The sequence below is a fragment of the Branchiostoma belcheri genome, unplaced genomic scaffold (assembly GCF_001625305.1).
Source record: "Branchiostoma belcheri isolate BF01 breed outbred unplaced genomic scaffold, Haploidv18h27 scaffold96, whole genome shotgun sequence".
NCBI classification, from domain to species: domain Eukaryota; kingdom Metazoa; phylum Chordata; class Leptocardii; order Amphioxiformes; family Branchiostomatidae; genus Branchiostoma; species Branchiostoma belcheri.
The window spans coordinates 489,278-504,742 of NW_017804642.1; the positions used below are offsets into that span (position 1 = coordinate 489,278).

Consider the following 15,465-nt stretch of genomic DNA (forward strand, 5'->3'; position numbering starts at 1 on the left):
TCTTGATAGAAGAGAATATATTTGAAATATCAATAAAGACAATCATTAATATTCTGTGTGCAAAAAGCCACAGTTGGCCGGAAAAGGTGCCTTATGCATGCATGGTAACATAGGCCTTTCCTACTTATAAAGTATCCAGTTATCGACTGACAACTAAGCCATTAAACTTTACACAAAAGACTTCTGCAAAAGATCAACCATCACTTTAGATATCCCTACTTGCTGTGTACAAACACAGAGTCATTCAAACAAGTAATTCCCTAGGGAATGCATTGACGGAATTTTTAGAATATTTTCAACTCGATCGCAGTACTATACTAACGGCTCCGCCCCTGAGGCGTCGCCAAAAAAAGTTAATTTCGAGGCCTGATCAGGAGTGACATCACCAGGTTTACTGGACAAATATTCCCTCCCTCCTGCTCAAGCAACATGTGACAAACGACCTTGACTGAGGAAGGTCAGCAGACAAATATGGCGTCTTTCCAGGAGATTCCATGTGTTAAGTGTTTGTCGTCTGACTGTGGTAGCCAGGGTTTGGTCCTTCTTGCTAAATAAACGCTTTTCTCCTACTGGTTTATAAAAGGTTACCGCAAAAACGTAACATATAAACAAGATAAGGATTTTACTGCATTGGTTCATTGCAAATCTCAATCATAAGTTGGCTGTTCTTGTACATGTTTTAACTAAGGCCACACCAATTTAATTTCTTGGTTAACGGATTCGCCCGCTTCATTTTTTTCTGATTTGCTAATAAAAATAAAAATTCAGAATCAACTGCAAAATGTTCATATTTTGCCCTGAACAGTTGAAAACAGTCCTTTTCATCCTAGTTGTTACAGTTATTCTATCTTTCAATGCAATGGTATCATTAAAAGTTCAAAATGCATTGTTTAAATTTTGAACCAGCCTGGTGTGTTGACTTCATGGCTCCTATCGTACCATTTTGGGCCATAACAGGATGCCTAGGCCTGTTTTTATTTTTTTTAATTTTTTCGCCTGCCCGCTCCATTATTTTTCTAGAAAAATCCGTTAACCAAGAAATTAAATTGGTGTGGCCTAAGGCAGTAGAATACCTGCAAAAAAAACATTATTGACAGCCTTGTTGTAATGAAAGTGTTACCATTCCTATTTTGTTGAAAAACTGAACTTCTACACAAACAATGGGACAAGCCAACACTTCAACTTTAAACTGACTTGGCTAGATGCCAAGTCTTAAGTACCCCTTTCCTTGATTGTTTTGTTTATCCCAAACATACCTACAATGTACATTGTTACTTATGTTCCAGCTGATTTTTATGCCAAGTTACGGATCAAATGATTTTGATAGATACCCATATCTCTGTTAAATATACATGTCTACAGATTATATTTTTGTCTATTCCATTTGGCTGTGTTTGAAAACTGAAGGCAATAAAATGTATCATCGGCTTTCTTAATGTTTTTGAATCTCATCTTTCTTAATGTTAGAAGCTACTTAACGTTTTGGAGACAAGTTTCCGCACATCAGTCCTTTACCGACGCTGAGCTTTTAAAATTCAAAATGGCTGACAGCTGACCACACATACCTTTCGGCAGAGATAACTTACAATGAAAACACAGAGGGTGTTGGTTGTATCCTGACTGTTCTAGGAGTAGAAATGAAGAGCAGAGGATCAGTATAAAATTGACGTTGACGTGAGTGACTTACTCTGTTCATGACTCCGAGAAAACGAGCCTCGAACAGCTCCTGTTTCCGAGGGTCCAGGCTTATGTGTTCCTCCATCTTGCCTGCAGGGGTGAAAGGTCACGTTGTGTCAAAGGTCATTTCTAGACAATACAACATTGGAAAGTATTACTCATCTCAATGAACACAAGATATGCAAACATCTTTTGTCTTCAACTAAATAGATTAGTTAACATTTGTTCAATTTGTACTACATTTTGTAGTTTCATCTAGGTCATAAGAGGACATTCCATTGATAGTGATATCCATATACAAAATAATAATAATGAAATTATAATCAAAAAATGTATTGTAAAATGGACATGGAAGAAAGAACAAAAAGTCAACAACACTCTTACATAATAACACATGATCATAGTTAGACCACACATTTTTGACCACTCTATTTTGACCCACCGTCCAAGCCAGGGAAGACCAGCTCCATGCTGGCTGGTCAGCTGTTCACACTGACCAAACGTACCCCTGACACACAAAACCATCCACACCCTCTTTTGTAGAAAGCGGAAAATTCCCAGTCCACCATGGAAATTTCCATTCTTCTAGACTACTAGTACTACATATAGTATCCAGCACTAGGGCATCCACAACATAATCTGTTTGACAACAACAATGATTCGTAATAGGTTATTGGGCCTGAGGGGACAGGATAGGTCAGACTACCATCTATTACTAACCAAGGATTTCAAGACTGTCTGCATTTTACTTTTAACATGTACCGTAAATAAAAGTGAGCCATCATGGCAGGCATAATTATGCAAATTCTTCTCAGAACTAGTCTCCTGAAGAACTAGTCTCCTGAAGCTTTTGATTATTTTCCAAAGCCGGATTTTTCTTGATGACATCAGACTAACTAGGTTGTAATGCTATACTATCAATGTCTATCATATTATAGTTACTTGATTATTTTGAACCTACAACTCATACTATGAGCCAACAATCACACAAAATGAGAAATGGAACACCAAATGTCTGCCTCTGTCAAGCCAAATTTACAGAACTGATTTCTTGTCAATGATCATTGTTAATTTTTAGAATGCAGCATACATAAATTGACAAACAAACACCTAGCAACACAAACATTTCATGTGCTTGGACAACATGATGATACAAACACGATACCTATACAAAATGATACTGAAGTCATCAAAATGTGATTAGAGGCAAAGAAATTAATATCACTGTACCTGCATATATAAAAGGGTAAATATTACAAAAGCTGACATACGTACCATCTGTCATAATAGTTATTAGGTAGACAAGTGACATTAATGCTGGATATAGTTGATAGGGTATGAATCATAATTGTAGTTTTCTAAACCAAAATATTATCTATGCCTATAAACAATTACTAAAACTAGTGAAAGGAAAAATAATAATATGCAATTTATCTTTGACCTAGAAAGTTTTGCTTCAACCAAGGACTAGAAAAGTAGAATTATGTTATGGCACTTCCTACTACTTTCCACACAGTGATAACATATTTATATCATTTATACACAGGAATGTTTATTGAATATTGAAGAAAAAATTACAACTATTTTTACCATGTTATTCTCATGTATTTTTTGTCAGCACAAAAAAAATGCAAATACAAGTTACGGTTTTAGTTAGTACATAGAAGTTTATCATGCTGAATTTTTCCTGCCACACCCATTTAATTGTGCGGTCATGTTCTTTCAGACACATCATTTGAACAATCCAAATGTAATGGCTTGATAAGTGCATGTTACAGTACATTCTTACGTCACAGGGTAGGTGTCTGTGGCAGAAGAATCTGTTTAACATGTTAATTTCATACTTTCACCCATTGAATAGTATGAAGTAAAAAAAAAATGCAGGAAACAAGTTCTTATAAGTCTCTATAATATATATATAATAATATAATATATATAATAATAATATTCTAAGATGGGAATGCACCAGGTTAGGTCACGGTCACCTCAGATTAAACATTTGGCTTCCCTGCATGCCTGGAATGCTAATGATGTACAATGACCTGTAAGTGACATGTAAAGACCCTTCCTATTAATGGACATACTAGTAGCGCAAAAAACTATGGCAGATTGAAAAAACTGTCACTCTGCAGTGAAATTTGAATATTAGAAAGCAGTACTATTATATACTATATATTTTAACCCTTTATGGCCCAAAATATGCTACCATTCCTTCAGAAGTAGCAGTGAATTTCTCGCTAGCGAAGGGTGAATGCAGCACTTTGCCGCAGTGGTGCCGAGAGTCGATAATGGACAGTCATTTATGTTGATCTATGTTCTTCTTCAAAGGCGAAGAGCCCATCAACACACATACAGTATTCATGCATCTCACATTAACAAAACTGTCAGATAATATCAAGATAAGCTGAAAACGACAAATTATCTACTGGAGCAGAAGAGAAAGTTCTGAATTTGGTAGAAAAAAAAATTGTGCGAAACAATAGGCAGAATACAGACCATTCGACTGGATCAATTGTAAAGCTGCAGTCGGATGGATTTTCAATTTGGGGTGACACCAGGCATGAAAATGACCCGTCCACGCTCCCAACAAAACCTTGACCTTCTGCTATTTGAAGCCGAAAATCATGTCATCTGGCTTATATAGTGGATTTAATACTATAGTAATACATTATATTGTTTTGATTGTTTGCATATCATATCATTTGAGTTTAAAACTTACAGAATGATTAGAAGCATGGGGTAAATTAGCATGAAGGTATTGTTCAGCATGCAAATTAGTCACACATGATGATTAGGCAAACAATGCATGTCTGGCACGTCACACGGACAACAGGGCTGTTTTTCTTTTACCTCTCATATGTAAATAACTAATAACATTGAGTCAACAGAGTAAACCACAACAGTCAGTTGGCATGGCAGTCAGCAAAATCAACACTATAAAATTTGTGTGTTCATGTATGTATCTAATGCAGTTGTTTAGATCCTAGATGGTGACTTTTTTTAGAATGTTCTGTTACCCAAACTTTTCCCAAGGTCTTACAATATTTACATCAAATAAAACAAGTGAAGGTTGACACTTGTTTACAATACATTGTTTATAGGACATTATTTATTATTAGTTTATTGTACACCTAGGCTAAAGTAGCTATGTCCAATGCCCATAGCAACAGTGAGCAGAAAAATATGGTGGCATCTAAAAAATCCCTCCCTGACACAACATAACAATTGTACATACACTAATTTGCATACATCCTCTCACCATTCAAATCATCTCCCCATCTGTCCAATCACAGTGTAAAACCTTAAACTATTTATAAACTGACTACAGCAACAGTGTGATAAATGATGATAAGAATGTTCAAATTGGAAGTTAACCACAACTTAACATGAACGTTTCCCTAAAACTTGCTACAAATATTTTCATCTCTCAAGTCGTCACTTATGCCAGCCAAGCTTTTATGATAATTTAAAAAAAAAAATTAGCCTAAGTCCATGTTTTTATAAACCAAACAATCATTCAATCCTTATTCTACCACAATTCAAAATGGAGGAAAGTATTTTCTGCCCAACCTTCGAGCTCGGTTACACCTTAGATTAAGGATGAAAATAATTGAGATAACGTTATATCCTCTACCTGGGTTCACAAAAATGGCCTATCTGCAAGACTAGCAGTTTTCACCTACTATAAGCAAACAACATCAACACTGTGCTGATGAATCTGACAGACGATTGGAATGGAAATTGGCCACGATTTGTAATGAATGTGATCAAAGCCAAACGGATATAAAATGGAATACAAAGGGACCTTGGATCGACAAGGCTGGAACAGGGGACCGTATACTGCCCTACTTTGCAGCAGTTTTGTGACATATATAGGACGCTAAAAGTAACAAGACTTACGTATGACATGAAAAATATATAAAGTTAAGTATTTATATTGAAAATTCCAGGCGGGTTGCTTTACTTACCTCGCTGTCCGGCCCTTTTCTGACGAGTTTTCCCCCCGCGAGTTTGGGCCAAGATGGCGCGCGAAAACTGCTGCCCGCACGACCCAGCTGTAAACACCCACTTTTGACCCGGCCGTGACCCGACAACCACAAATGTCCCACAAACGTCCTCAGGTACTCGTCTTAAGATGAAAGTTAAGACCGATTTCTGTCAGGTTCCGAGAGAACGTTGGTCAGGTGCACCAAAATATGGGAGGGGATGACTCCATCACCCTCAAACTCACTTTCAAAGTGACGTCAACGCCTTCGGCTGTCTTCGGGACTTGTCGGAAGCCTTCGGCTGCCAGGTGGCAAACAATTCCCACCTTTTGTGGACCCATGCTCACATTTCTGCGAGGATTTTACCACTATTTTATTACATTACTTAATTAGCTGTTTATGAACCACATTAGCCGGTATTTTGATAATTTTTGCAACTTTTTATTCCACTGGCCAAATCAGTGACGTCACTTATCTTTACGCGGGGAAGTTCCGACCTTTGACCCTAATGACGATCTGGAACTGAAAGTAAGATGGTGAAGAACTTACGACACCAATGCGGGAGAAAGGGTTATATTATCGACTCTTAGAGGGTAAAGTGGCGAACAGTTCTGTTCTAGAGGATCTTTGTAAAGTGTTAGCCCGTGAATTTTGGTGTGAACTTTGAACAGTTCGTATTATCGCTTTTGTAACTAACAGTTATGACCGTAGACTCTGCTCTCTTACTCTGGCAAACCCGGAAGTAGCAAAATACATAAAAATTCATGTAATATGATAATGTCGGCAATATATTTGTTATGTTATTAATAGCAGGAGAACAGATATACAGTACAAATGTACACGGGCGTAGTGCAGTCGTTAGGGGCAAATGATATGTTGACAACAAAACGTGGCATATGGCAATGACGTCATCATCATGCTCTACTCTTGATTAATGACTCACATATTTTCAGATTAATCATCAAATGACGTGTAATAATTCTCTAAACGACAAAACAATGCTGTTTGTAAGTCTCTGTAAGTTGTTGTTATACAGAGCTGTGTTTCATTTTCAGGATAAACAAGGAGGTTTTGTGAATATTTTGAATTTTAGCTTCCTTGGGTTAAATCATCAACTGAGACACTGACATGGCAGAGGGAATGGACCCTGACCTTGACCTTTCTGCAGAGAGAGCTGGGTTCTTCTACACAGATGATGACGGTGTCGGCTTTTTAACAGGTAACTCTGCACCAAAGAACACCTTGCTATGATCTAACGTTATATCATCTCTTCTTCTTCTTCGTTACCGCCCTACAGCCCTACAGTGTAGGATTATTGTCAGCCATTACGCATTGTTAATAACAATTGTGACCTGGTACATAAAGAACAAAGGGAAAACAAGGGTAACTGAGAAGGAACATAAAAACAACTGATTTTGTGTGTGCTAAAGATGGGACAACGAAGTGCATTAGTGCGTTAGTAATATTTACATATATACAAGACATGATGGGGTGGCTCAATGCAGCAGGGTCCTCACCAGTTCAGATTTGAACTGGGCGAGAGACCCCGCCTCCGCCGCACCAGGCTCAAGTTCGTTCCATTCCCTGATGGTGCGGGGGGAAAACGAGAGCCTGTACTGCTGTAGAAGTTGTTTCTGCTCGCGATGGCCTCTCTCAGCAGTAAGGCATGTGTTTTGTGTGACTAGTCCTATCCTAGCATGGCAGCCCTCACTAGGCCACAGTGCGACAATTTTCTACCTCTGTTGTTGCTCTTTTCATTTCTGTCAAAATATTTACATCAAATTTGTACCCCTGACATGTCTGGACATGCCCCCGACATTGTGCCCTTGGGAAAGGCACTTTAAACAAGTTTCCTCACTTAACTCAGGTGTGAATGGGTCCCTAACTTCGGTTGGGGAAAGTCATATTGAGGTCAGTTTGTGGCGCCGAATGGCAGCCGCACAGACCCTTGCGACAGTTCCACAAAAATGTGTGTGGAGCAAATATGTATCATGTGTATTATGTGATTGTAAACCCTGCATCAATTCAGCTCTATAAAAAGATGCGATTGCACGGGTAATGTTTGACCAATAAACCATTTAGGCCACAGCAAGTAATTTTTATGGATGACATCAGCGCGCGCATAAATTTTTGCCTGATTTTGGGAAAAAAAACAAGAAATTTTGTTGCCTCTGACAGTGGTCAACATGCCGAAAATGCGCAAAGATGTCTGTTGCCATGCTGAAACGTGGCAGGCAGAAAACTATGAAGAGAGGAGAAAAGAAAAGGCTCTGATTTTATGTTTGTTTTTTACTTTGATGCAGTGATATGTGATGCTGGCTGTGTATATGTGATGTTCCCACTGAATCAAAATCATGTGTACAATGATTAAGTCAAAATTTGAAAATGTAGGACCCTTGTTTTTTTGGACCCGCCTTGGTTTTCTTTCGCCCACTCGCATTAGATTTGGAGTCTGCGGAGGATGTCATCCATAAGATTTACTTGCTGTGGCCTTATTATAAAAAATGCTGCCTTGTGTCTGTCCATCTCTAGAGGAGGAACGTCGTGACTATGAGTTGGCGAAACAGCTGGAGGAGGAGGAGAGACAGCTGGACAGGGAGAGGGAGGAGCAGGCACAGATGGACCGTGCCATCGCAGAGAGCCTCAGGACAGGCGGTCAGTTTTGTTTGTTTGTTTCATATCAGTATCTGTATCGCCGGAATAACTGGTCCTCGGCACAACACACCAGTTTTGTATGGGTAAGAGCAAGCTGCGTATAAGACCAGGCTGTAAGGTTTGAACCACTCAAACTGAGAAGGACCCCTTTTCGATAAGTGTGTTGGGATCTTTAATGTGAGTGGGGTGTGGTTCTCCATTTAACGTCCTATCCGAGGGACGTCCGTAAACAAAGCTAGGTACTACTATGTACTTGACTTAAGTGATTAAAGCTGTGTAAAGTGCCTTTCCTAAGGGTACAAGATCGGTGACATTGTAGGATTTGAACCCGGGAACTCTTGGTACACACTACCGTTTACGCCACACAACCCCACACAGTTTAAACAAGTAAAATCTGAGATTTTATACCTCCGGGCTTTTTATTGTATATTTCTATATGTTGTTTGTTATGTATAGTACTGTTGATGGTGTTGAATTTTATGTGTTTAGCGTTCCTGGTTGTGTTAACACAGGTCAACATTTTCATCTGCAGCCCATAACATGTACCCATGAACTTATGAAATTCTATTTAATCTGCCGCAATGAACTCGTAATGAAACTCAGAATGACAACCGGAACCGTTAAATCAGACGTTAAAAATAACGGCTGAAGTAGCAAGCCATCCTTATTGTCACTTCCTCCATTTTCCGCCAATTCTTCGTATAAATCGGGGAAGTAAAGATCTGAATCCTCGGTAAAAATGCACGCCGAGAACGTCTGAGACCGTATACTTCGTCTTCGTCTTGGTTACCCCCAGATAACCCCGTGAGGGGTGTCGTTAGGGGGGGGAGGAGGTCAAGGCTAAGGCGGGCAGGCCGCCAGCCCGGCCCGGAACGACTCAACATTGGGAGCCATAACTACCGGGCCGGGCAAGGAGTTCCACTGTGGAATGGTACGGGGAAAAAAGAAAATCTGTATGTGTCAGTGCGTGCGTTAATGGGCCGATATTTAAGAGAATGGCTCCCCCGGGTACGCCCCTGTGTGGGCTGCAAAAAACTGCCAATTTGGGTTCTAACTGCCACGGTGTTGTGAACTATCTTAAAAAATGTTGTGAGGCGGGCGCTCCTCCTCCTTTCGGAGAGAAGAGGCCATTGCAGGTCATTGAGCATTGAGCATTGAGCAAATACCGCGGTATTTGTAAGTTAGTAGTCGTAATATACGCCGAAAACATCCAAAACAAAGATTGCGCAAGAGTACGTTGACCCCTGACCCATTGACCAACCCGGAAGTTGCTGCCGATCACGCGTCCTGTGAACGCGTACTAAAAATACCCTCCAAACAACATTTGTTGCGCCTCGCATACAGAAGATGTATGTGCACAACAACAATTGTTGCGCGCCGCAAGACTAAGAATTTATTGAGACCCGTCACCCCTCTGTGCGACTGTGGACGAGACCGACTATATCTGACACACGCAAAAGATCGACGGTCGCGACCCACTTTCTCACTCAAGGGGTGTTCTTGGGCCATCAAAAGGCTCCATTTTCACGCCCGAAAACACATATACAATAAAAACAAAAGAACGTGCATCATCTGCAGCCCGATAGCAAAACGTATACCGAGTCTCAAAAGAATCCGTCCACTCAAACGCGAGGAATTGCTGCGAACGTGAAATTCTAAAACTCTCACAAAGCCCTTCCGCGGAAGGATGTCTCCTCCCCCGGAGGCAACAAAGAAAGTGATCCAACGGCATCAATGAATAACAAAGGCCTTGCAAAGTAGGTTTGTGATATCTTGTTTCTTTTGAAATGAGCACATGTTGCATTGGTACAATGTCCTGTTTGTAACCCTTTTATGCACCTACAAATGTAGATGAAGACATGTTGCAGACAGAAGCAGTAGGGATTGACTATCAACAGGAACTACGGGAGCAGCTACAGTTGGCAGAAGTCCTTCAGGTACTAGTATTATAACTCTATGACATGTGAAGTTTGTTTTCATGAGATGCGAGATGTGACATTTGTATACCTAAGCCATACAGTTCCCTACTCATTCTCTCAGTCTAAATAATGACATTACTGTTGATTAGTGTTGAACTATCTTCTTCTACCTATTCATGAAGCTCTTGTGGCAGATAAACACTAACTTTTGTTTCTTCCTGTCATACAGAGGAGCATGGCAGACCCAGATAGTCCGCTTAGCAATTTTCGAGGTCCTGACATGCCAACCTTGCCTGATGGTGTTGACATCAACACGGCACAAGCCATCCTGACTGCATTAGGAGCCAACACTAGTAACCAGTCAGTAGGTATGGACACAGCTGATGGTGTCAACAACAATGAAGACTCGCCCATGCTGGGTAGTGTCAGGAGGGAGCTCAGGCTGCAGGAGGAGGTCAGGTTGAGAAGTCAAGGGTCACCGTGGGGTCAGGGTTCAAGGTCAGATGAAGAAGGTGATGCAGACAGGGAGAGAAGAATGCAGGCTGAGTGGGAAAGGGAGGAAGCAGAAGAAGACATGGTGCTGGAACAAGTCCTGTCTCAACAGTGCCCCCAAGTGGCCAACACTGGCCCTGCAGCTAGAAGACGTCAAAGGCCAATTCATACAAATGGTCGACTAGAAGAAGACTTTCAAGAAGCCACAACATCAAGCGGTATGGATCAGTCTGTTCCAAGCAGACGGCGGTCTGTTGAAATAGAGGACGACGTAGCCGATGAGTTGAGAATGAATGGAGCACAGGGGAACACCAGCGACGAAAACATGGCTGCCTCAACTAGTGGGACCCAACGGAGGAGGTCAGTAGACATGGAAGAGGATGTAGCAGAAGAAATCAGGATTGCCATGGGGGCAGCTGCTAATCACAGTACAAACACACTTGTATTCAAACCACAGTCTGGAGCAGCAGCAAGTTCTAACACAGGAGGGGCAGCAAGCTTCCCCCCGGCAGGAGCCATGAAGCCGTACCCTGTAGATCCTGACTATGATGAAGAACTTCCCTGCAACTGGACCTTGGGACTGGACAGGGAACAAGTTTATCACCGTATCAGGTGCATAGTAACTGATGTGTCATTGTTTAGAATACCAGGTGGCATGCCCGTAGCCAGGATTTTGAATGGGGGGGTTCTTCACACTGCTTGAGGGATCAGTGAGCGCCGTAGGCACAAGGTTCCTATGGTAGGGGGGGTTCAGGGGCATGCTCCCCTGGGAAATTTTGAAAAATGAACCTTCTGAAATGGCATTTCCTGCGTTTTTTAGAGGATTTTAAAGAAAAAATCAGAAATAACTTTTTCAATGACAAAGTGAGCCGTTTTCCTACAATTCCAGCCTCGCTGTTGACAGGAATAGGTCCATCTTTTAAGGAAAATCTTGGACCTATAGATAAAAAGTGGCTACAGGCATGAGGTGGTATCTTAAAGCTGCATTATGTAACATGAGGACGATACAAAAAGTAAATTTTCTGGTCATTTCTTTACAGAGTTAGTTGAATCAACCCCAGTTCATTGCAAGTACGTGCCATTCAGTGGAAAAAAAAAGTTATGTAAGTGAAGTTTTCATACTTGTATGTAATGAATTGCTGATTCTATAGCTGTTGTCCTTTCTCCAGACTACTGACCACCTCAGAGGAGTATCGACTGATTGCAGAGGAATTCAGCAGAGTCAACATCACAGTTGATGCCATCGAGCGAGTGCAGAATCCACATCTCTGGGGTAGACTCCAGTATGAGAAACATAACATGAAGGAGATATGCAGGTTTGGCACTTACTGTTTAAGATTGGCATACTGTAATTAAGCAAAAGGTAATTGCCCTAAATGTTTTTGTGTTCCAAAATGTATGTAGCAGTACAATGCAGTTGTGTTCTAGTACAGGTAGATGGTTCTAATGTAACCATTATTTCTTTGTTGAATTTTCAATGTTTAGCATTAGATACAATGCTCTACTATAGATGGACATATTCGAAGTGGATAGGAGTTCATGTTCTGTTGTAGTAGCAACTATATATATATATATATGATCTATTTATATTTTGAATGTGTGACCTGACTTTTGCATATGTCTAGATTATTTTTTTGTCGTTGTAGGTCGGACAGTTTCGACCTGAATGAACAGTACCTCTTCCACGGAACTCAGTCTCAGGCTGTCAACCAAATCTGTGAGGAAGGGTTGGACCAAAGACTGTCAAGAATTGGAAACTTTGGGAGGGGCATCTATTTCAGTGATGACCCCCGCAAGTGTGTGGACTATTCTGCTTCAAATAGTGACCAGGATTCCAACCCTTGTATCCTCAAGTGTCGTGTTCTTCTAGGAGATGTGAAAGTGTATCCACACGGACAAACTGATAAAGATTTAAGGAGAGAGCCACTAAGAGAGAACAGAGAGGAAGGGATGCCAAAATCGTATGATTCTGTGCAGGGTTGTGTGAGGGAATACAGAGAGTTTGTGATCTACAGCAGCTATAGAACACTCCCTGAGTACATCATCTACTACAGAGTCCCAGGAACAGCAGGCAGGACAACTCAAGTCCCAAATGGTGTACCTACTGTCAGTAGTACTGTACCAAAATCTCCATCTCCGAGTACGGACACTCATGCAGAGATAGAAGATGAAAGTGAAGAAATGGATGCATCCCCCACAAGCATGGGAGATGAGCATCCGGAGGTAAAGCCGGGTCATGACGGCAACGACGCTGCAGTTGCCATGGCAACAGGATCTGACATGCCGCCGGCAGCGTCCGTTGGTACAGGAGAAGAGTTAGATGCCCACGAAGAACGAATCAGGAGGGTGAGGGCCATCGTGCAAGCGGAGAGGAGGGCGGAGGCAGAAGCACGGCAAAGGAAACTTGAAGCCTCAGCGCAAAACATGGGAGATGGGGCTGCCCAAGCTAAAGCGCAGGGGCAGGGTGCTGAAGGGAGTGACCCCGCCGCGTCTACCAAGCCGCCTACTGAAGAACTAGACGAGCACGAAGCCAAGCTGCGTAGGGTGCGCAAGATTGTCCAGGACAGAAGGAAGCTGGAGAAACTGATGAAGAAGGCAGGGAAGGAGAGTGATATCGCGGCCTTGATGAAAGTGTATGATGAAACATACGGCCAAGGACCACAGGGTAAGATATTTTTTTGTTTGTTTCATATAACCAGTAAGTCACCTTTTTAGCATAACGCACCAGTTTTGTACATGAAAGTACAAGCTGCATAAGACTGGACTGTAAGGTTTGAACCACTCACACTGGGAAGGACAACTACTCTTTTCAACATTTGCGGTGGGTTCTTTAAGTGGGGTGTGGCCCTCCCCAAACACGGGACCTCCCTAACTGAAGCTAGGTACATGTACTCATTTCCACCCGAGTGAAGTGAGGAAAATTGTGTTAAGTGCTTTCCCAAGGGCAGGTACAAGATCAGTGACATGGGTAGGATTCGAACTCAGGACCTCTTGGTCATGAGCCAAACCCGCTACCATTTACGCCACCCCAAAGCACCATAGGATGAAATTGAACATCATCTAAAGCTGGAACAGTTACTGGAAGTCAAAAGGGAAGCATATGTGGAAAATATAAATTTAGAGGTCAACCAACTGTCAACAATAGTTCATAAATTCTGTAGAATGTTTCAGGTCAGGATTACTGTAATTCCACTGTACTGATATGTTCACTGTTTTCACTGTCACTTAAAATCTGTACCATGAACTTACAGTGACAAAAAATTCCTGGACTTTCTCTTTCTTGCACCTGTCACAACAGGGAATATATCGTTCTGTGAACACCTCCATTTTTCTCAGACCGTTAACTTTTGCTACAACCGTGAACATGAAGTGAAGTACAGTAATTGATGACTTTGTTCTTGTTTTCACTGCAGATGACTCTGATGATCCAGTGACCATCGTAATGGCCTACCTGATCCCAGAATTCCTGGAGGTCACAGGTACAAATGACATGGAGACAGCAAAGGACTTCTTAAAATCAGCAGGCATGGATCTGATGAAGGCAATCAACTTGTATTTCAGTTGTCATTAATTATATAACTACCAAATTCTAGTTTTTCCTATATTGAACATTATGAAAACTTTGTTAATTTGATTAAAAGTGTGAACATATGAGTTCTAACCCTTAGAGTTAGAAATTTATAAACTTTATAAGATAAAAGCCAAATTTGTTGCATTCCTAAACTTAACTTCTTAAAAGCATTCCGATGGAAAAAAAGTGTAGAGAACCCTAAGTCAGAAGCAATTGTTATGTTTTGTTTTGTTTAAAAAATCAAATAGAAAAAAAGGAAAGTTTAACTTTTTCAGGCAGTTCTAATCTGAACATTGTAATCCCACTTTATTGTTCTTGTTACCTACCCTACTTATTGTTATGGGTTGTTTTTGTTTTAGCTAGAGGGGCAGATTTTGCACGTTTGCAGCAGCCAAACCAATGAAATACGGTATTATATTACATCAAGCTTGCAGGAAAGATGATTTTCAAAGAACAGGAATTTAGTCAACAACATCATCACATCTAAAATTGCTGCCTTACTTTGAGTTTTCCCCGTGGCAAATTAGACAGAAAAATTCCAGTCTTGAACTCTTTGGAATAAAAGTATCCTGCACAAAACATGTTTGGTTGCTTTTTTGAAGAGTGCCATTTAGACAGGTCTAATGGAGGCAGAATTCTATCATACATAAAATTGTACAAGGATTTTCATAGGTTTGAAGATTTTTTCATTATGCTGCAGTATTCAAATGTTAAAACACACAGACACCTACAACATTCTAAGGCCACACCAATTTAATTTCTTGGTTAACGGATTCGCCTGCTTCATTTTTTTCTGATTTGCAAATAAAAATAAGTAATTTAGAATCAACTGCAAAATGCTGATATTTTGCCCTGAACAGTTGAAAACAGTCCTTTTCATCCTAGCTGTTACAGTTATTTTCAATGCAATGGTATCATTAAAAGTTCATAATTCATTAAAATTTTCAACCAGCCGCTGGTGTGTTGACTTCATGGCTCCTATCATACCTTTTTGGGCCATAATAGGATGCCTAGGCCTGTTTTTATTTTTATTTTTTCGCCCTCCCACTCCATTATCTTTCTAGAAAAATACATTAACCAAGAAATTAAATTGGTGTGGCCTAATTTTGAATTAAATCTGTTGTATGAAATATTTTGATTTTCAGCAAAACAATGACACAACACG

At 40.7% G+C, this 15,465-nt stretch overlaps 2 protein-coding genes across 5 annotated transcripts in view; one reads left to right on the top strand and one right to left on the bottom strand.

Moving 5' to 3' along the window:
• The window catches only part of LOC109461799 (serine/threonine-protein kinase tousled-like 2), a 31,890-nt gene extending 25,938 nt beyond the window's left edge, over positions 1 to 5,952 (bottom strand). The window contains exons 1-2 of one of the 2 annotated variants that reach the window (XM_019758205.1): positions 5,646 to 5,952; positions 1,688 to 1,767 (exon numbers count right to left, since the gene is read on the bottom strand). In XM_019758205.1, coding sequence (XP_019613764.1) covers positions 1,688 to 1,762 — 75 coding nt within the window. In that variant the 5' untranslated portion in view covers positions 1,763 to 1,767; positions 5,646 to 5,952. Of the gene's footprint in view, positions 1 to 1,687; positions 1,768 to 4,173; positions 4,272 to 5,645 lie in introns of those variants that run through there. The other variant, XM_019758206.1, reaches the window with a different exon arrangement.
• A 128-nt stretch (positions 5,953 to 6,080) lies between these two features.
• Positions 6,081 to 14,972, top strand: LOC109461798. 3 transcript variants are annotated; one of them, XM_019758201.1, is made up of 8 exons: positions 6,081 to 6,256; positions 6,719 to 6,882; positions 8,196 to 8,318; positions 10,170 to 10,255; positions 10,467 to 11,341; positions 11,899 to 12,045; positions 12,376 to 13,394; positions 14,143 to 14,972. In XM_019758201.1, the coding sequence occupies exons 2-8, from the start codon at positions 6,792 to 6,794 to the stop codon at positions 14,298 to 14,300; spliced, it is 2,499 nt and encodes an 832-aa protein (XP_019613760.1). In that variant the 5' UTR covers positions 6,081 to 6,256; positions 6,719 to 6,791; the 3' UTR covers positions 14,301 to 14,972. The 3 variants fall into 3 exon arrangements, with proteins under 3 accessions (XP_019613760.1, XP_019613762.1, XP_019613763.1); XM_019758203.1 differs by having other exon boundaries at positions 6,082 to 6,256; positions 6,757 to 6,882; XM_019758204.1 differs by having other exon boundaries at positions 6,127 to 6,191.
• The last annotated feature ends 493 nt before the right edge of the window (positions 14,973 to 15,465 follow it).